General features: G+C 35.7%; 2 protein-coding genes and 1 long non-coding RNA gene across 3 annotated transcripts in view; 2 read left to right on the forward strand and 1 right to left on the reverse strand.

Moving 5' to 3' along the window:
* Nucleotides 1-244: 244 nt before the first annotated feature.
* On the forward strand, nt 245-3,259 carry LOC129424337 (immunoglobulin lambda-1 light chain). The gene is made up of 4 exons (XM_073856872.1): nt 245-342; nt 419-747; nt 1,268-1,301; nt 2,921-3,259. The coding sequence occupies exons 1-4, from the start codon at nt 261-263 to the stop codon at nt 3,241-3,243; spliced, it is 768 nt and encodes a 255-aa protein (XP_073712973.1). The 5' UTR covers nt 245-260; the 3' UTR covers nt 3,244-3,259.
* Nucleotides 3,260-6,704: 3,445 nt separating this feature from the next.
* LOC141350975 (uncharacterized) lies at nt 6,705-9,949 on the reverse strand. Its single transcript, XR_012359101.1, has 3 exons — nt 9,147-9,949; nt 8,761-8,815; nt 6,705-7,857 (listed from the first exon to the last, which is right to left on the reverse strand). It is a non-coding gene; the product is annotated as an uncharacterized lncRNA (long non-coding RNA).
* Nucleotides 9,950-19,826: 9,877 nt separating this feature from the next.
* Nucleotides 19,827-22,687, forward strand: part of gas7a (growth arrest-specific 7a) — a 74,011-nt gene continuing 71,150 nt past the window's right edge. Inside the window, exon 1 of the mRNA XM_055185735.2 lies at nt 19,827-20,023. Coding sequence (XP_055041710.2) covers nt 20,021-20,023 — 3 coding nt within the window. The 5' untranslated portion in view covers nt 19,827-20,020. The remainder of the gene's footprint in view (nt 20,024-22,687) is intronic.

Here is a 22,687-nt window from a genome sequence, read left to right on the forward strand (position 1 = left end):
TTTGTAAATGCAGGTCGGTCTGTTCTCATGAGAGAGTTGAGACAACAGTGAGAGATTATACACTAGTTTGAGTTTTGTGGGAGGACCTTTTGATATTTTCCTCAGATAGCATTTATTTGAAGATTGATGTCTGTAGGGAGACTGATGAAACTCTTTTGCTCTCTAGCAGGAAGTGAAGCTGATTGGCTGAATTTAAATGAACTTCCTTCTTTCAGAGTTTCTCTTCTTCAAAATCTCTATATGAGAATCAAATTGTCTTCATGTCTTCACTAAACTCAAACAGCTTCACAAACACAGACAAGATGCTGTTAATATTCATCAATCTCTTCACTCTTCTCTCATGTAAGTTACACATTTCACTCTTAACATATTGATGTCATGGACATGAAATTAAGGATTTTCTCATTTGTTATTTCAGGTGTCATTTCAGCTGAAGTTCTCACACGAAAACCCTCAATACTGACAGAAGAAAAAGGAAAATCTGTGACTATGAACTGTAATATAGGAAAATATTATGGCAACCATGTTCACTGGTATAAACAGCTTCCAAATGCAGCTCCTCAGTTTGTGTTGAGTTCCAGTGCATCTGATGGCTCTCCTTATAGTTATGGTGCCAGTTTTTCATCCAGCCATTTCACATCTAAAAAAATGTCAGATCTTGACTATCAGCTGATCATCAATAATGTAGATGTGAGAGATTCAGCTGTGTATTACTGTCAGACATATGACAGCTCTGCTAGTGAGTACGTATCACAGTGATTCACATCATGACAAAAACCTCCTCACTGATCACAGTCACTTCTGAGAGCTGACTGACATTATTATTATTGTTTAAAACACATGATTAAAATATTATTTAGAAAGTATCAATATAATTTAAAACACTATTAGTAAAATATGTGGATGTAACTGACTGAAGAAAATCTGTATTTATAAAACACAAATCAAATCATAATAATAATAGTTACTGTTGATTTATAATAAACTCACTGAAGAAGTTTACTGAATGTGGCTCTGGATTATAAATTATGTAAACAGACTTATTTTGTAGTTTATTATAGAAATTTTAAACTTCAGCACATTAGTTTTTGTTGAGTTTTAACACATTTTTTTAAAATATTGAAATCACAAGTATGTTAAAATAATATAAAATAACTAAAGTAGACAGAGATGAGTTGAAGTTGAGTGACTGTTTCACTTCTGTTTGTATCACATCAGAGACTGAGGAGGTTTTTGTACGACTGAAGATCTGAAATCTATCACTGTGGTATTCGGACAAGGAACAAAACTCATTGTGACCGGTAAGTCATCTTTCTACTCACATACTAAGCTGTTGTTATATTTTAAATGTTTATAAAATACAAAAATGATATTTGATGCAATTGATTTTTTGGAGAAAGATTTTACTGTTTAATCAACACTTAAAGGTTCTGTATGTAGTTTACAGCGGCCTCTAGCGGTGATGTTTCAGATTGCAACCAATAAGTTTAAAAGCGCGTCCTCGAACTCATGAGCGACGGCCAGACTGACATTTAACACACCGGAGAAAGCATCACACAACATGCTGGAAACTCAGGTAAACTCCCACTGCAACGTTTAATTGACTGCATTTAGCCTGTTATGTGGTGTTACTTACATTTACGGTAAGATAATGAAAACGATTAGTGAACTACACTGAACAATTTCAGTATAAACAGTAAAGCCCGGTATATACTGTGCTATTTAAAATAGTCCTTTAGGGTTGTTGCTTGCCACACTGTGCGATCAATATCGTAGTTTAGTCCATGTCACACTGTATAATCTCAGTTTCCATCAATGTCAGACCGTACGAGTTTAAAGACTTTTAAAAAGCGGACGCATGCAAACAAACGCGTCCGCAGTTTTACGTCATCGATCGACGACGGCTGGGCAAACACGTTAAAGCGAAGGCTAGCAAACCGAAATAACGTCTAAAAAACTAAAGCAGATAATCAAAATATATTTGACATGCTTTGTAGTAATGTTAGCTTACCTGTCCAAAAGGATGAAAGCAAACTCCGGATCCGTTTTATACCCAAAACAAAGCGGAGGTTTCTCCATAATTTATATGCCCTGCCAATGTTACTCCGTGTTTTTGTCCTTGGTTGATCCGATTCACGTTTGGCCTAACGAACTTCAGCAGATAACTTTTCTTCACAATATGTGGAGTCTGTGTTGTGCTGGGAGCATGTCGTTTCAGTCTGTTATCAGACAGTGTCGTCGCTGTTGAGCGCAAAGTCAGTAGACGAGGCGAGTGGCTCGGGAGCGCGCATGCAGGTGACGTCACTGGATTTCGCGCCAAATCCGGCCCGGTACTTTCACATAAAAATAATAATATTTTTTTTCAGAGGTAATAGCAAAACCCGCAAAGTGGATCATTTTAATGTGAGATTACAACACATTCGCACAAAGGCAATTGAAAATGGATTAGTTTAAGTAGAAACGTTACGTACAGAACCTTTAAGGCTTCATGTGCATTTTTACTATTTATGTTTTATGCGCTTCCACTTGTTATTTTATATAAATTATCCAGAATTTATGTATTTTTGTAACACAATTAATGTTTAAATAGCACACAAACGTATCTGCTCTACATTTTAGCAGAGATGTTAGGTAATGTTGTGTTTGATTTAATCACCTGTTAAACATCAATGTTAATAACTAAATGATGGATACATTTATTCAGTTGTTTCAGTTCTCTAAAAAAAAATACAAAACCAACTAACCTGTTTAAATAAGTCCTAGAATAATAATAAATAATACATTTGGATAGTATTGGGAATGGGATGGTTTATATAAATTAACTTAAACACAGTTATAACATAATATTTACAGAACACTTCTTATTTTCTGATAAAGTGCATTTATTTCTTGATCTTTCTTCATGATTTGTGTTGTGTAGATTCAGGTGTTTCTCCTCCTGTTGTGAAGATTTTGCCTCCATCCAGTGAAGATGTGAGCTCCAGTAAAGTGACTCTGGTGTGTTTGATCAATGACATGTCTGTGGGATTTGCTGATGTGAGTTGGTTTGTGAATGGAAACTCAGTTACTGATGGCGTCTTCACCGGATCTGCTGAACAGCAGCCGAATGAGAAATTCAAGTTGAGCAGTTATTTAACCATTGAGAGATCAGAGTGGGAGAAAGACAAAGATCTCACATGTAAAGTGACTGCTGCTGGAAAGATCACAAACACAAAGATCAAGAAATCTGAATGCAATGAATAAATTCCAAGTATATTGCCTTGTCCTTGTTTTTGTATCAAAAGTGTGTAGCAGAAAACAAAGATATAGGCAATATTTAAGAATTAATCTGAGTATCTTAATTTCTTTGACAATATGTTTTGTCTTGAAAAAATGTGGGAATTTCTTTATAAATGATCCTTGTACATTATTGTGCTTTTTAATATGAAATAAACTGCATAATACATAAACTGCTTTCTTACTGATTTTTATAGAAAACTGATGTTAACATACCCGAAATATCCAATTTCATTTTAAGTTTAATTTTCAAACATGATTTTTTTATTAAGTTACACAGCAAATGTGCTAAATAAGTACTGTAAAATACTCCATAAAAGCTTTAATATTTAGTACTAAACTAAAACACGTCTGCGATGTGGGTGAAGTGAACTACTCTCTTCAGTCTACAGTACAAATTGTAATGTTCATCACTTAATTTGTAAAAAAGTGTAATGTGTCTTAATGCAGGAATTATGATAAAATACTAAAATAGTCTTGTAATTACATATTAGATTTATGAAATACTGGCATACTTTATTCTCTGTATCAATAAATGTTACTTCAAAATTATTGCATTTTTATTTTACATTTAGTCATTTAGCAGATGCTTTTATCCAAAGCGACTTACAAATATGGTAAACAAAAATGTAACAAATTTGTTGTATTATTAGTTGTAATAAATACAGTACATGTAAAAAAGAAGTTCCTCTTCTAGCAGATGCAGTGATGTGAGGAGATTTTCTTCACACAGGAAACACCTGCTGGTGATTTTTTTAGATTATGTAAGTAATGACCTTAAAACAGATTCTTGTTTTCGGTTTGAACCACAAATGATCAGGGACGGTTGACAAATAAAAATAAATGAAGTAAAAAGAGAGAAAAACAAAAGACAAAACTAAATTTAACAAAATTACCTCTTTGCTGTACAAAATGGGGCCGCTGAAGTTAATGAAGATACAGCAGAGAGCAGACTGACTGATTTCTAGAAATACAGAAATTACAACAGTCAAAATCTTATGAAAACTTTTGTTTTAGCTTATAAATGAATATTTAGGATATGAGGTGTCATGTTGGCAGGGGCCCTGATTACTCTAAAGTTGCTTGAATACTAGACCTTTTCCCAAATTTATGGTAAATGATGGTTTGGTTTCAATTTACAAATTTCCACAGCTCTGTTTGTCTACTTTCAAGGTTGTAATGACAACAGATAACCAACGGATGTCGCTGTTGGCTCATGAATTTGATCAAAAACATGATGATCTCAAGGCTCACTGAAACAATATACACAACTATATTAATTGTTAAAGAACATAATTAGTTACTGTCTATTGAACTCAAAGGAATCTGCACATCCCACGCTAGTTTAATGTGACAGAATTTCCCTTATGCGATAGATAGATAGATAGATAGATAGATAGATAGATAGATAGATAGATAGATAGATAGATAGATAGATAGATAGATAGATAGATAGATAGATAGATAGATACACTGCAAAATCCCTGGTGTTAAATTAACACCGGCTCGGTGTTTATATGGGTACCACCAGCAGGGTGTTAAAAGTAACACCGAAGCAGTGTTCGAGTTAATTAGATACTTTAGCAATCATTTGAGTGATCATTTGACCATTGAAGACACCCGGTGATAACGAGCAGAACCACAACCACAACCTCCAGTCACCGCCTTAGATAAAATCAACCGAAAAGACATCTCTCTTATTACAAAGCAGACTGACTTTTGTCTACTTTGAAATTGTTTGGTCACCATTATGGTGATCAGTGGTTCCTTTAGTTGGGTGGGCTGACTCTTGTTTCTGCCTTGAGGTCTTTGCAACAGTGTTTATTGAACATATTATTTGTTGTAAAGGTTGTTAAAGCAAAGTTTATATAGTTTTTATAACAGAGATTGTAGATTTACGTAAGTTGTTTACACAGTCAAAAAATTCAGTGTTAATAGAAAATTAGATGTTGATCATATGTATATTATTCTTTATTGGATTTCAGTAACATAGCTTTCCTCAGATCAAGCTTCTCAAGTTTTATTGTTAAATACTTGCTGGAAATACTTTTTTGCCTCATGTGCAGATATCACGAACCACCCCACCAATCGGAATCATGGCGACAAACACAATGTTGCAAAGCATGCTGGGATCCACCATAGTATAAAACTCATGACTCCCATCATGCATTGCAACATAAATTATGTCACCCTTGTTGTGATTAATGGGGTGATTCATGATATCTGCACGCGAGGCACAATATTAATTTCCGGCAAGTATTTTTAACAATAAAATTTGAAAAGCTCTTTAAGTTAAAACCAATAGAGAATATATATGTGATCAACATTTTACTTTCCATGAATACTGAATTTTTTGACTGTTTAAACAACTTACTTAAATCTACAATCTCTGTTATCAAAAACTTCATAAACGTTGCTTTAACAACCTTTACAACAAATAATGTGTTCAGTAAACACTGTTGCAAAGACCTCAAAAGGAAAATAAGAGTCAACACACCCAACTAAAGGAACCACTGATCACCATAATGGTGACCAAACAATTTCAAAGTATACAAAAGTCAGTCTGCTTTGTAATAAGAGAGATGTCTTTTCAGTTGATTTTATCTAAGGCAGTAGCTGGAAGTTGTAGTTGTAGTTCTGCTCATTATCACCAGGTGTCTTCAAAAATCAAATAATCACTCAAATGATTGCTTAATTATCTAATTAACTCGAACACTGCTTCGGTGTTACACTGCATGAAAAGTGGAATTTTCGTCAGAATGTGGCACTGTAGATTGCTGTGAAACTCCAAGTTTACGACTGCGCACGACAATTTGCAGCCAACACCGAAAACTGCCGTAAGTTGTCAGAAGTTGACGTGGGTCTTGCTTGGAAGTTGTCCCCCCTTCCCCTAATTCTAGGGGAGGCTTTAACATGTAAATGAACATGCTGTGAGCTATACAAATGCAAATCAGGGTAGCAGCTGGGGGAGTTTTACTCAGGTGACATTCTGAGAGGTTTTAATCTTTGATTTTAAGAAAATCTTTGGTATCAGTAAAGCCAAATTACAGACTCTTAAATTTTAGTTTGAATTTATTTATTTATAAAGTATGCTACACTGTTAAGACATTGTCTTCATGATGTAAACATATTTTGAGTTATGGACATTTACTTAAAAAATCTTAATTCATTTAACTTTTAAGTGTATAAAATTAATTAAACTAAAACATTCAAGTGAATGAACTTTAGCAGTACATGTTGTAAGGAACACCCATAATCCTTTGTCTCAGAATATTACGATTATTTAAGCTTTTTTACAGAATTAAGAACTAATAAGAACTTTAACTACTTAAATATTTGTTAAAATGTCATAGAGGTTTATGCTCTAATATTATTTATGTTGTTTAGTTTAAAATGATAAATTACCATTTTTGTAAATGAAAGTCCCCGTTCAGGTGATCAGTGTTTATTGACATAAACAACACATTGTATTGTATTGTGTTTCAGTGGAGAATCAAGTTTATTTAATGACTGACTAAGTCATGAGTTTTGTGTTATAATACCATTTATAACACTAAGAGAATTATAATTATACATTAATTAAAAATATAATTTTTTTCAACTCAGTTAACTAAGTGGAGATGTTGGACAGAGTAATTCAAAATCAACTTTAAGTTTAATGACAATCATTTATCAAACTTTTCTTCACCATTTATCACAATACTTTCAAAATATTTTTTCCTAATAATTTTTAAACTATCCCTTTAAGTAGATTCAATTTCTCCAGGCTAACAGTGTATATTAATAACTCTGTATGTAATTAGCAATAACCAATGTTAGGTAAAAAAGATACACCAAACTATTTATTTCAACAATTTTAATTGTTTTAACAGAGTTTTAATCAGGCTTAATTGTGCATTCTATGCAAACACCATCAAACAACATGTCAAACAACAAAATGTCTGTCCGGATGGGAATGAAGCAAGGTAACTTGTGCAATTACATCACAGCTCAAATACTGTGCATAGTGGCATGACTACAGTTTATTGAATTCACATACTGGTAATCCTGCCATACTTGTCCATCATTTACATCTCCTAACACACCCTTTGGCAGTTCCCGCTTTCGCCTTTCATCTAATTTCTCTTCAAATCCAAGTCTTTTAACAAGTCCTCCCAGAGACTGCACAACACTCTTGTAACAGTAAGAACGTATTGGATGGACATACTCTTCACCGCTCGAATGTGTAGCCTTTCTTAGCAAGGCAGAGCTATATTTCTTCCTTAATGCAGACCTCTGCTGCGGGTGATTGTAGAACGGGATGTGACCACAAGTCCTGCAAACCTTTGTACCATCCTGTCTGCGCTCATAGGTTTCAGTAAGCATGTACACTGTCATACATTTTGGACAAACCACATACTGTAAGAAGTCGTCACGGAGGATACCAGTCAATTTCATCATGGCTAAAAGCTTCATCAACAAGTTTTCTGTTTTTTCACTTCTGGACTGATCACTTCCATGCTCCTCCTCATCTTGTATGTGAGGATAGGCTTCACTCTGCTCCTCAGCAAGGATTTCCCCCTCTTCATCCACATAGTCATCCTATGGAAATTTAAAGGACATATTTAAAGGGGTCATATGATGAAATTGTTAGCATTGCCACTTTGTAGGTTTGAGCAAAAATGTGTCGTTTTGGGTGTGTTTTTTAAAATGCAAATGAGCGGATGAAGTGCAAACACTGATCACAATGATGGTGGTTTGTTGTAATTGAGACTCTATTGTGCTGTCAAGTCCAAAAATGTGTCATTTTGGGTGTGTTTTTTAAAATGCAAATGAGCGGATAAAGTTCAAACACTGATTACAATGATGGTGGTTTGTTGTAATTCAAACTCAATTGTGCTGTCAAGTCCTTCTTTTCTCTCTCTTTCAGAGTTCAGATTAAGGAGGCGGTATTATTCTAATAAGATATCCTTATGACATCATAATGAAAGCCAAATTTCAATGACCTATTTTTGCTCACACCTACAAAGTGGCAATGCTAACATTTTCATCATATGACCCCTTTAAAACACATGCAATGCACATACTCAGCACCACCATTAGACCATTAGAGATTGAAAACCCCATCGTTAATATGGTCATTTGAGATTTAAAAAGAACATAATTAATATGGTCATTTCTCATCAATATGGCCATTTGAGTATGAAAAGATTTGAAAACTGTAGTTGGAAAAGATCATGTGCATCTCAAACAGCTAGCTTTATCTTAGTGCAATGAACCAGTTAAGTACTTTGTGGGAACTTCATCCACTTCAACTTCATTTTAGTTTTTTTTATACTTTATAAAGTGTGTTTATACTTTAGTTGCTTTCATTAGTAAACTAACAGAAATTTGAGAGTGGAAAACAATAATGTGGGTGAAACATGTTAGGTTTTCCCATTTTAGCTCTGGATTAGCATGTACTGAACTTTATACTGGTATATCCAAATGTAATTTCATGCTTACAACACAACAGGAGATGTCCAGGAAAAGATGAATGCTTTGGTCATCTGCTGGTCGTCTGAAAAACAACAAACAGAAGATACCATTATGCATTATAACGCGATATTCCTATTTAATTATAAATTAATTTATACTATTAAAATAACAACAACAGTGATAATCAACCACATTTAACTAGACCAGGGGTCTCCAACCTTTTTGTGAGCAAGGGCTGCCACAATAGATAAAACATGCTGGATGGCTACTTTTTGATATAGCATACTCAAAACGTTTTTGTTTAACTTGTTTATTTTATTTTATTTTATTTGTTGATATGTTTTAGTATTGTTTAAAATGTTAACATACGTAAAGCAAGCCAAGCTTATATAAAAATATGTAATTATGCTCACCGTTGTCTGAACTGCAATTCGCTGGGTGCATTTCTTCAAATTCTTCAATCACTTTTTTTCTGGGTCCTCGGATTGCATTTCACTTTCACCAATCTCTCTAACTCCAGTAAAGTTATCCTCCGGGTCTTTACACATGACAGGACATCACTCACAGCGGGTTCATGACTGGATAGCAGCAGGCTCTGTACGTTATCTGACCTGACGTAACGTTAGTTCTTTTGGATTTTTTTCTCCCAAACTCCATTTTTGAAATAGCGCTTTCTGTGGTCAAAATACTGTGTATGACACAGTTCAGTGTTGCAATGTTCACAGAAGCGCCAAGGTCGTTTTTCAGTCTTGGGACTTCCATCTTTCAACTGACAGCACACTGTGTTGATATCACACAGAGCTCCCGGTGTCATGAGCAATCCAGTCCCCCCGAGCAATTCTGCCCCCCTAGGACCCCGCGTAATTCCATTGGCTGAAAAAACTCCTCATGGGTAGCCTTTGTAGCGCCTTATTACAATTCCTTCAAAATTTCGTGATGATTTATATCGTTAGAATGTTGTTAAAATTACAATTGGTGTATTTTAAATTATCCGTTTAATATAGTAGTATATAACTGATGCTCTAGGTGGTGAGATCTACCAAATCTCGTTCTTAGATTTTTTTTAATTAGCTTAACGTGACGTACCAGCTTAGCATACAGCTATCGGGTAAAATAGCTTAACACAAACACCAGTTGCACTCACCGTAATAACGTAATGTCATTTTTTTTAATCCTGAGGTTTTAAAAAATATGTTTCACGTTCAGATAACTTAGTAATCAATAACATAAAATTGAAATGTGTTTTTGTTGTGTATTTAATAAGGCAATTAATTGGGTTTTTAGGCGATTACGTGTGTAATTTTGTTATTTAGATATTATATACTTTAGTCTACCTTTTCCACTTTTGTACTGTGTAAACTTAATAAATTACTTGTATGCAACAGAACGTCAATCTGAAGTTACAACAATCCATATCTTCAATATTGTTTAGTCTTTATTAAGAATAGTTAATTTAATGTTACTGTTACGTTAAAATGATTATGCTTATTAAAAGGTCAAGATATCGCGATGACAAGTTTTTGACCAGGCATTACTGCTAGGTACCAATTGGGGTCCTAGGGGGGCAGAATTGCTCGGGGGGACTGGATTGCTCACGACACCGGCACATCGCGTTTGTTGTTTATATCATACGCATGCGCGGCGCGCACGTCTCACAAGATTTTCCTTATTTCAATAACCTCGCGTGTGATTGGAGGAGCCGGACAGGCTTCTCGCCTTCGTCCAATCGCGTGCGAGGTCATGGCCACGGCTCTCACAGCAGTACAAGAGGAGCATTAAGAGATGTTAGGTTTGGTGTTTGTAACTCTCCAAGAAGAGAAGACGGGTGCACAATCCCAAGATTGCGGTAAGAATAATTTTATGTAAAAGCATATTTTTAAGTAGCCCAAGCTAAAAGCCCAAGCTGTGTGTTTTATTGCTTAGAGGTGTTTTTGTCTTGTAATTTTTAGGAGGCTGTACGGCGTCTCTGAGGCACACTGCAGGCGCTTTGAACCAGAGCAAAGGTAACGTTACGATTTAAAGAATATGCTTTTATTCTTGTATAAGTAAATAAATACGTTAATAGATCCGAGCTTAAACCCGCACATTTTGTTTTCACAGACTGACGTCGCCTCATAACGAAGCCGTGACCTCCTATTTGGTTGGGGCTATTTTAGCAAGTCCACATTTAACTGCTGAGAATGACGACATTGTTTGTGAGTATAACTTCTAATGTTTTTCCTCATTTCTTGTTTAATTGTACCGTGACTCTGTTTATTAATACAAGTCTCATTTAATTGTTTTCCAGCGGCCTGTAAGACGTATTATGAGTCGGTTCGCCGGAGCTTCAGATACAAACAACCTGAACTCGCATCGCGGGCGGAAAATGCGAAAAGTTTAGCTCGGAGTCGATCCAGAAGAAAAAGGGTAAGATTTATTATATTAGATCAGTTTTTTGTCAATGTGAGTATTTTTCAGGTCACTTATTGTCTTTATTGATTATATTACAGTTGCTGGAAGCGAGACGAAGTGTGCTGGCTGAGGGTGAGATGGACATTTGAAAGTGCGCCACCATAGATCTCATGTCTGATGAAGACGGCATTGTTGACGGGGTGTCTGGATGGATTGTGCGGCCACCGCCCTCTCGCAGCCTGGAACTCTCCGAGCTCTGTGCCACGCTGAAATTCAGATTAGAGGCGATACCAAAGTACAGGGGAACTCACCATATATGCCTGCAAAAGCGACTTTTTTACAACGGTTTTTTTTTCTTTTTCTTTTTTCAACGCTTGATAACTTTGAAAAAGATTTTTAGGGATCTTTCCCGAATGTCTTGGGCACTTTTGGACGTGTTTGGAGGACAACATAAGAGACATTATGCTGCTTTGTACATAGTTGTGTGTTTCTAATTAAAGCTCTTTCTTTGAATAAACAGCTGTGTGTTTATAAATAAACCTCTTTGTTTTCTCTTATATTTCTTGATGGTGTGAATAATGAAGTACATAGCACAATGACATTATTATATAAAAAATTAATATCACATAAATTATATATTTATTATTATTATTATTATTGGGGTTTACATTTATAATGAGCCAGGGTGCCCAATAACCCCCCTCTTTAGAGTAACGGCCCGACTTGAATTTACTCACTCGGTATTGGCCGAAGCCACTCCTCCCAAACAAGAAAAATCCCCCGTGACTGGCCTGAAGTGATCTGCCAACCATTCACGGGAGATTTCACCCGCCTAAAAGTAGTGGCCTCAGCCAACACCGAGTGAGCACACCCAAGTGGGCAGTTACTCTAGTTTCGCTGCTATTCACATGCTAATTAGACTAGAGACGCTCTACCTGGCCGGCAGAGGTTTCGCTGCTATTCATATGCTAATTAGAGGCATCGTACCCCCGCGGGGCTCTCCACCTGCGTCATGGTTCGTTTACGACAATTTGTGACACAGACGAACGCGACGCTCGCTGCCTGTAAATTGAGGAAAGCTGCCGAAAATTAGGGAGATTTTCGGGAGCCTACAGGCGCTTACGGGGACGAAAATCCCACTTTTCATGCAGTGTTACTTTTAACACCCTGCTGGTGGTACCCATATAAACACCGAGCCGGTGTTAATTTAACACCAGGGATTTTGCAGTGTAGATAGATAGATAGATAGATAGATAGATAGATAGATAGATAGATAGATAGATGGGTTAGCAAGTGCAATTAAATATAAAAATACTGTTTATGTACAATGAATAGCAGGCTATGGAAAGAGAGGATGTAGTCTACAGAAGTCGTGGAGTAAGTAAAGACAAGGGGTGCTTTCAGTTCCAGACAAAAATGAATGTTTGAGCTAGTCCTGGATTAATCTAAACCCTGTCCGGGAAACTGCCCCTATTTGTTAAATTATTAAAGGGAAGATCACTCCAAAAACAATTTTATTATAAATCACTTTGTTCCACACCCATAAGTCCTTTGATCATTTTTGGAACACATTTTTAGATATTTTTGATGAAAATCGGGAAGCTTAACTGTCTTGTAGACTGCTATTCAACCAACACTTTTCAAGCTGTCACAGCTGTCGGAAGATTTGATTTGACTCCTTAATGCTTCATGACTCATGAAAGTTAATTTGTTAACAGCTCATGTGGATGGATGACTTATACAGTAGTTTAATTGTTTCTTAGAGATTAGATCAGCATGTGTATCAACTTTACCAATGACCAACTGCTACTGTTTTAAACCATCATATGTTTGTGCTGAAGCCTGGATCAAGAGGAGTATAAGAAGGAGGGCATAGACTGGAAATTCATAGACTTCGAAATTAATTTAGCTGCTTGCATGCATTGAGCTTATTGAGAATGTACAGCATCACAACCTTAAATAACAAACTTATTGATTATTGCTTTGAATTATTTGAAAAAAATGCATCTACGCTTTATGTCGTGCCACATTGTTTATCTTCACATAATTTATATTTTCTTGTTTTGGTGAGTGTTTCAAACTGTATGAAATACTTTGCTATTCACAAAAGAATCAGGGCATGCTGATGACCAACTTGAGAAGGACACACGAACACTTTGTGTGACTAAATATAAATAAATAAATAAACTCAAATCTTAAACGTTTTAGTGCTAACCCAGCTAGAAATAAAAAGTTCTAAGAACGTTCCCTGAAAGTTCCCAATGTTCCCAAAAACATTCTGCCAACGTTAAAAGTGTCCAGGTTTTTTTTAGGAACGTTTCTGTTGTCTAAACGTTAGAGAAATGTTACATTTTACCATTTTTAAACGTTATGACAATGTCATGTTTTAATGTTCACACAATGTTTAAAACAACAACTGTTTATTATATTGACTTGTTTAATTGTTCTGTAAAAGATAGAGAAACATTGCATTTTATTATTTTATAAAACATTATTTCTGAATGTTCAGTAAATATATTGCTGAAGAAAACACAATTCACTTATTAGGTTTAGATGTTAATGTTTGTTTCATTTTAAGTCACCCTTATTGTGATTAGTGTTTGTTTTAATTTTACTCTTGACATTTGACTTTTTGCTTGCTATTTTTTTCCTGGTTGTGTTAACTTTGTGTTAATGCACCACATTTGTTATGAAAAGTTAATAGTGTAATTCTGTGATTGTTGGTGCATAATGGTAAAGATCATCACCTAATTAATTTACTAATCAAAAGTTTATTTTCTGTCAATAGTGTAAATGATATCCTGTGCTTTCACAGCAGTTTGTCATTAAGGAGTTTTAGAAACTTTGGACAAAAATATCTGCTGTGTGGTTGGGATGCGCAGACGTCGGGAATCGGACTGTGAATCTCAATCACGGTGACAATTAAATGAAAAACTTCATGCTGCAATGCATGCTGGGTATTAACAAATTCCAAATCTCATTCAGGACTCCCAGCATGCACTGCAGCATGAATAAATAAGGATTTTTTTTAACAATTTGATTTGTCACCATGGTTGAGATTCACAGTCCGATTCTTGATGTTTGTGCATCCCAAATATACAGCAGATATTTTGTCCAAAGTTTCTAAAACTCCTTAATGACAAACTGCTGAGAAAGAGCTGGATCGCATTTACATTATTGGCAGAAAATAAACTTTTGATTAGTAAATTAATTAGGTTATGATCTTTACCATTATGTACCAACAATCACAGAATTACACTATTAACTTTGCATGTTCATAACAAATGTGGTGCATTAACATAGAGTTAACACAACCAAGAAAAATTTAGCAAGCAATAAGTCAAATGTCAAGAGTCCAACTAAAACAAACACTAACCACAATAAGGGTGACTTAAAATGAAACAAAACATCATCTAAACCTAGTAAGTGAATTATGTTTTCTACAGCAATATATTTACTGAACATTCAGAAATAATGTCTTATAAAATAATAAAATGCAATGTTTCTCTATCATTTATATAACAATTAAACAAGTCAATATAATAAACAGTTGTTGTTTTAAACATTGTGTGAACATTAAAACATGACATTGTCATAACGTTTAAAAATGGTAAGATGTAACATTACTCTAACGTTCAGACAACAGGAACGTTCCTAGAACTTAAAAAAAAAACTGGACACTTTTAACGTTGGCAGAATGTTTTTGGGAACATTTGGGAACTTTCAGGGAACGTTCTTAGAACTTTTTATTTCTAGCTGGGAATGCTGCTTGAATTGCATGCAATATGAATAATTGCATTGTGACCATTCCCCATGGTGCAGTATTTTCTTACATGAAATTCAATGTATTACAAATGTACTTAAGAATAAATAAATCAACCAAAGAAGTGCTGCATGGGGTGTAAAATGTGTATGGTGCTGTTCATTAACATCATTAACAATATAGGCCTACTTCCAAATACAATATCATATAAAATGTAATACAATATTCTCAAAATTAACGATTGCATAACCCGAATTTCACAAAACACGATGTTTACATTATCATATATTATAATTTATCATATATCCAAAATCAGCAGTGTATTTACAATGAAACCGCTAAAGACAAGAGCAATTCAGGGATAAATTCTAATATTCCTCTGGCATAACAACTTTACATATCCTGAAACTGTAATATTAAGAAATATTATAACCTCATATACATTACCCCTAATAAAGGATTCTCTTGAGGACCAAATGTTCTCATCAGAGAATAATCTTTTAACAGAAAAATCTTTTTATAGCCTTTGAACAAAGTCCAGGTGTTTTATAAGTTTTTACAATTCTTTCATTAGCTAAAGATGATTTACTGTACATTGCATCTAGCACACAGGAATTTTTAAGTTACAGATACCAAGAAATGTGACTTTGAATCTCCATATAGGATTCGGCAGGACAATATGCACTTTTGACACCTTCTGGTAGCTACAATACATTAGAGATTCATAGAGAAGCTGTTTTTTTTTCCAGAAACCTGCAGTTTTAAATGGCAATAACTAGAATCTGTAAGGGGATGTCAAATCTAAAGCAGTGGTTTCAATCCTGTTCCTTGGGATCCACTGTTCTAATAAGCAAGAATACATGTGTAAGTGTTTGTGCACGTTAACGTCTCCTTCACGTCATCACATCTTCAAATCACTCAGGGAAGAGCGAGGAAAGGAAACAAGAATGAACAAATAAAAATTGAGAAGCACCCTCAGTGTCTGTTAAAATAGGGCCCTTTGTTTCAGACTCATTAATGCTTCTTTAAGCCTTTGTTAGTGACAAGATTGGTAGGGTGTTGCTTTATGGCCAAAAATATGTTTTAAATATATGCTTAATACATATTGGGGAAAATAAAGCTTAATATAAGTTTTGGGATTTGAAATTATATTTAGTTTTAACCTTCATATATCATATATTTAAATATTTATTTCATGGGCAACAAATACATTTCTAATTTTACAACCCATTTGGCAAAATATTTTTCCTGGCCAAACAGTTTATAGGCTAAAGTATGTATAAAATTTTATAAAGTGTATTTTTTCAGTTGAAAAGGTCTAAAAATAATTAACTTCAAAAAACAACAAGCAATGATAGAACAAATTATTTGTTTGCTGTATATTTGTTTATTGCATAATTAATTTTTCTTGGAATCATACCTTACATCACTAGACTGCTAGAGGGCGCTCAAGTACTAATCTTACTTTACTGTATGTGTTTTATCCAGTGTGACCTAAAGACCCTTTTATCAGTTTGTGTGTTGTCTGAAATGATTACCATGATTTTCTGTCTGATCTACTGAAACAGTGTGTAGAACTAAACTATTTTGTCTGTGGAAAACATTGAAATATTTAGAAATATTAAAATTAGATTTATGAAACAGATTTGGACTGCAAAATTGTTTTATTTAGTTAAACAGTGGTGGAATAAGTGTAATGTGACATGTGCATCAAGAAAACATGATAAAAACATGATGCAACATATATTATTTTAGACAGAAAAAAATATGAGGTAAATAAGGGTAAAGTTTATGTTTATGATTTCTTGCGACTTGACAATGCCTGGTGCTGTATGTGTATGTGTGCTTGTGTGTATTTCCAGCATCATGATCAAGACATGAGCGAGACATGCCTTAATTCCTGCAGCAGCTTCCGAGGGAAAAGACTGAGATATGAAATAATGGAAGTGGATGGTTTTGTCTGTATACTTTACAGTTATGCTTTACCAACATTGACATAGTTTATAAAGTATACAAAAAGACAGATACTGTAAGAAAGCTGCTATAGGCAGAAAGTTAAACATAGAGGTAAGTTGTACAAGGATGTCTAAGTCACTATACCGGTTAGGTTGACTCAAAAATAATGTAAATAAATGAGCTGTAGGTCTATCTTTTGTTCATAAGAAATAAGGATGGAAATGTTAATAGCTTTTTTGTACTTAATAACTAAGGTAGGCATATGTATCTGTAATGTATGTGTCCCAGGCATATGTTACTCTATTATCAATATTAATTGGTAGAACATTGAGTTAACAACAAAAGGTCATGGGTTCAAACAGGGAACCCATACTGCTAAAATATAAACTAAATAAGCGATTCTGCCAAATGTGTTAAGTAAGAGATAATGTAGGCAGCAGGTTGTTATCGCAGAAGTAAACCCCAATAGTGTGATCAGGTTTAGTTGTATCACACACTAAAGGGGCTTATTTCGCGATAACAACCTGCTGACTGTACATTATCCCACTTATTACATGGCTATTTACCTCATAAGTATGGTAAGGAATATTAAATATTGATTTGAAATATTGTATTTGCCAATTTTTAACAAAAGCAGACCTCTGTGAGGAAAACTCGTTATTTTTACTTTCGGTTTTAAGATAAGACAAGACATTCAAATGTCACGAACAAACTATTTGGTTCAATCATTTGTAAATATAATGTCATATATGTTATTAAAATACACTCACCTAAAGGATTATTAGGAACACCATGCTAATACTTCGTTTGACCCCCTTTCGCCTTCAGAACTGCCTTAATTCTACGTGGCATTGATTTACCAAGGTTCTGAAAGCATTCTTTAGAAATGTTGGCCCATATTGATAGGATAGCATCTTGCAGTTGAGATTTGTGGGATGCACATCCAGGGCACGAAGCTCCCGTTCCACCACATCCCAAAGATGCTCTATTGGGTTGAGATCTGGTGACTGTGGGGGCCATTTTAGTATAGTGAACTCATAGTCATGTGACATGGGACATTATCCTGCTGGAAGTAGGATCTACAACAGTCTACAACTGTCCAATTTTGGTGAGCTTGTGCAAATTGTAGCCTCTTTTTCCTATTTGTAGTGGAGATAAGTTGTACCCGGTGGGGTCTTCTGCTGTTGTAGCCCATCCACCTCAAGGTTGTGCGTGTTGTGGCTTCACAAATGCTTTGCTGCATACCTCGGACGTAACGAGTGATTATTTCAGTCAAAGTTGCTCTTCTATCAGCTTGAATCAGTCGGCTCATTCTCCTCTGACCTCTAGCATCAACAAGGCGTTTTCCCCCACAGGACTGTCGCATACTGGATGTTTTTCCCTTTTCACACCATTCTTTGTAAACCCTAGAAATGGTTGTGTGTCAAAATCCCAGTAACTGAGCAGATTGTGAAATACTCAGACCGGCTCGTCTGGCGCCAACAACCATAACACGCTCAAAATCTTAAATCACCTTTCTTTCCCATTCTGACATTCAGTTTGGAGTTCAGGAGATTGTCTTGACCAGGACCACACCCCTAAATGCATTAAAGCAACTGCCATGTGATTGGTTGATTAGACAATTGCATTAATGAGAAATTGAACAGGTGTTCCTAATAATCCTTTAAGTGAGTCTACATATTTATATTTATTTTTGTGTACTTTTTAAAATGTACCTGTCAAAATGATTTGCAGCATCCATGTTAACGTGTGTCATTAGTTTTGAGAGGTAGTTATCTGAAAAGAACAAACCTGTCGCGTCTTGCCAATCAGAATCTAGCATTTAAGAAAGCCGTGTAATAATGTAATTTAATGTATTGTAATATATACCCTAAGAAATACAAAATGGAGTAAAGCAATACAAGCTTCAAGGCTCGACTGTTTGTAAAATTATATTGCTTTTGTAGTTGCTTTTTACAGCTTTTTTAATCATTTTAACAAACTGTTCATGTTTTTCCAATTGTTGGTGGATGACTTTAAGCTTGTTTGGCACCTGATAAATGCCATTAATTAAAGACACAGCTGCTGGGAACCCTATGAAGGTCTTGTGTCTGAAGGAAAGGACACAGCTGTAATTCAGCATGTCTGACTGCTCTCTGTACAGTGTTTGCAGACATTCTTTGTCTTCTCTTAATATGGTGAACTGTTTTTCACTTACACGTCAAGATGTTTTTTTGTCTAGGGCTTTGTTTGTGCTATTAAATAGGTGATGCGGCTGTTGTTTCGTACACTAAAAATGAACCCAATCAATCACTTGTTTGTAAGCAGACCAAGCGGTTAGTTAGATGCTTTAACTACACCATTGGCAAAAAGAATTTAGCTTATTGATGTCCATTCAATTTAATCTGTACATAATTCTTTGTATGATCGTAAATGTTTTATAGTACCAGTTTAACAGGCTCTAAAAGCATTAAACTGCTCTGTACTGCAAGAGCAGACTGCTCTGTGTGCTTTCAAACAGTCGTTGTATTCATTTCCTAAAACGTCTGCCACATCAAGTTCATGTCAAGATCCTGCCAGTTTGAGTTTGCACAGAGAAACTATAGAATGCAGTCTCAAGACAGTATTTTGTCCTCTTTGTTTTAGCACTCTTGTCAGTTGTGAGAGCAGTAGAGCAGTTTTAGCACTGTCTAAAAGCGTATCATTACTGGAGGAAATGAGGGACTGTATGGGCAGCATGCATGACACACAAGGGTCAATTTGATTTATTAAAAATGGAGAGTTTGACGGCACAAAACAGGCCTTGTTGCTCAAGAGAGTGCCATTGCTTCAACCACACAGTATCAAGCATTGTGCAACGTCTCGGCCCGTAGAGAACTGAAGGATTATGGCAGCAGACCCTTAGGTCTCCTACATCTGGAAGTCCCAAACAAAAGCTTTTAGAAATCTTCCAAGCCCAGAAACCAGAGCGAGACATGGAAAAAGATGAGTTGAGTGACAGTCATTCTAGTTCATTCTTTCCGGCGTTTATTGCATTGACCCTGGACTGGTTCATTTTATGCATGAAGGAGTGAGAAGATCCATATGTGTGAGAAGCTTGGCTGACTCTCGTGGGACACTCTGCCCTTGGATGCACACGGGAGTTTATTTTTAAAATTAACCAGACTTCACTAACAGGCACATTTGGTGAGGAGTGATATGGTAAGATTTGAGAATTTCAGCAGCTTATATTAACTATCAATGGATGTTTTAAAACAATTTGTGTATTCCTGTAGACTTGTATTTATATGCATTTTTTTAAAGCAATTAATTCAATCCTGTATTTGTTGTTTTTGATGTTTTACCACATTGTGGCATGCTGGTTTGGCATTAACCTTCTTATCTAGTTTAGACTTCCTTAGTCAATCAGAAAGACTATGCTGGTTCACCAGCTTTGCATGGTTTTGCATGTTTACTCTATGTTGGTCCACCTACAACATTGGACCCAAGAATTACCAATATGCAAATAGATTCTAGCTTTTTTCATTGAGGTGATCCAACACTATGGCAATTCGTACATATGGGGTAACTAATTCAAATGAATTCATACGACCACATTCGTACAATTTTGTACGATTTGCTTTTGCCCTGCGATGGGGTTGGGTTTCGTTAAGACAATCGTATGTTTTTTAACTTGGTACGAATTCATATGAGATCAGGCTGAGTGATCGCATCAAATTCATTCTGAATGTTGTCAACCTTTGCTTTGGGGGTCATCCACATGTTTATCTCTCTCTCTCTCTCTATAGAGAGAGAGAGAGAGAGAGAGAGAGAGAGAGAGAGAGAGAGAGAGAGGATGGGTGGATGGAGTGGGTGTGAAATCTCTTTTATGTCACACATCAAAAGAGAGGATCAGTCCACAGTGGTCTTCTCTGTCTGCTGCTATAAAGTCTGTGTTATTTGGTTAAAAGCTTTTTATGTATTTCTGCTTTATTCCATATTCTGGTGTTTGCAGCTTGATCTGCACATTTACGCATTTCACTTTTATCGATCAAATTCAGAATAAAAGCAGATGAGAAAAATAAACAATTTGTGAATATTTTGCATATTTTCTGCAATTGATTTTATTTGAAACTCTTCCGTCTCAGACTTATTATTTATATTACAACTTTAAATGTATTTAACATATATTTGGCTGGACTGTAAGTTGATACGTTTATTTGTTGGCATACCTCATTTCTAATTCATTCCAAATTTCTGGTAATTCCACAATGAGTAAAGTCCCAAACAAACTGTACTGTAGTTTTGCTACAATAAACATTTACATTTAGGCATTTAGCTGACGCTTTTATCCAAAGCGACTTACAAAGATAAGGAAACAATAAAGCAATATGTCATATGGAGGCAATAGTACAAAAGGTGCTTACACCAAAACACAAGTTTTCACTATTCCGAAACAATACCTGTTGAGAGAAAAAGAGAGTGTTAGTGTTTTTATTTATTTATTTCAAGTTTTTTTGAAAGATATGGGTTTTTTGAATGTTGCAAGAGATGTGGCTGACCGGATTGCAATAGGAAGATCATTTCACCAGCAGGAAGAAGTGAATGAAAATAAGCGGGAACACGATTTAATGCCCCTTTGTGGAAGTGATGGGGACGAGACCGCCTATGTCGAGTCAAGACCGAGTCTTTAAAGGGTTGAGACCTAGTCAGTTGGTTTTCAAATGCAGTCGAGTCCGAGTCAAGACCGAGTCTTTGAGGAAGCAAGTCTGAGTCGAGACCGAGTCCTTTAGGAGCATTGCACCATGGGATGTGTGAAGTGTTACTAAACTCGATGGAAAAGTTAACCGAGCCAAAGTTAAGTGAGCTGACCTCAACCATGAGTATTATGCAATGGAAAAGCACCATATGAAAGTCTGAAAGTTTGCCGGTGCAATCTCAATAAAAGTTCTGTATGTGAGCAATAGTATCTTATACCTGACACATGCTTCAAATGGTACCCTATGGAGAGAGAAGAAAAGCGGCGTTACATGAGCCCTTTGCAGTAGTCCAGCCTAGAGATTACAAGGGCCTAGATCAGAAGTTGTGCAGCGTGCTCTGTAAGGTATGGTCATATCGCCCTGATATTTTAAAATGCAAAATGGCATAATCGCATTGAAGTGCGTTGAACATTGAAGTCTTTTTTCAATGTTATAATAGAAGGACAGTTTGTCATCAAAGACTACACCAAGGTTTCTGGCAGTTGTGGAAGAAGAAATGGTTGTGTTGCCAGGTTGTATGGATGTGCTTTGCTGTAGCGTGGGTTGTGTCATAAATACAGGCAGCACCATTTTAGCTTCTACTGGAGGTGGTGTTTCTTCCTAGGGATGTTGTATAGATAAAAAGGAGTGGACCAAGCACTGATCCCTGAGGGACCCCAGTGACCGTCTGGCCTGTAATAACAAAAGCGACTGCAAATACTTTATGTTTTTGTCATTAGAGTTCGCTTAACAACAGCATGGGTTGATGACCCTGTGATAGATTGAGAAGTGATGGAAGTATGAGTCTTCACCTTCAGTGTCAATAGGAATCAATCTGACAGGACTTGCAAATCATGTTGGTGATTGATGTGGTAAAGTTGTTTAACCTACAGTATGTAAGTCCACAGTGTGACTTGATAGAAAGCAACAACAGATTGCAGTGCTACAAGTACTTCTGCATACAGCACTGCGCAGATTGTTTGGCGTATGAGAGAGAGAGAGAAAGAGAGAGAGAGAGAGAGAGAGAGAGAGAGAGAGAGAGAGAGAGAGAGAGAGAGAGAGATGCTGATTTCCAATGTTATGTTTTATGGATATAATAAAACCAGTATTATTTAAAAATCTATGTGTTTGAAAGTACCATAAAAAT

The sequence above is a fragment of the Misgurnus anguillicaudatus genome, chromosome 19 (genome assembly GCF_027580225.2).
Source record: "Misgurnus anguillicaudatus chromosome 19, ASM2758022v2, whole genome shotgun sequence".
NCBI lineage: Eukaryota > Metazoa > Chordata > Actinopteri > Cypriniformes > Cobitidae > Misgurnus > Misgurnus anguillicaudatus.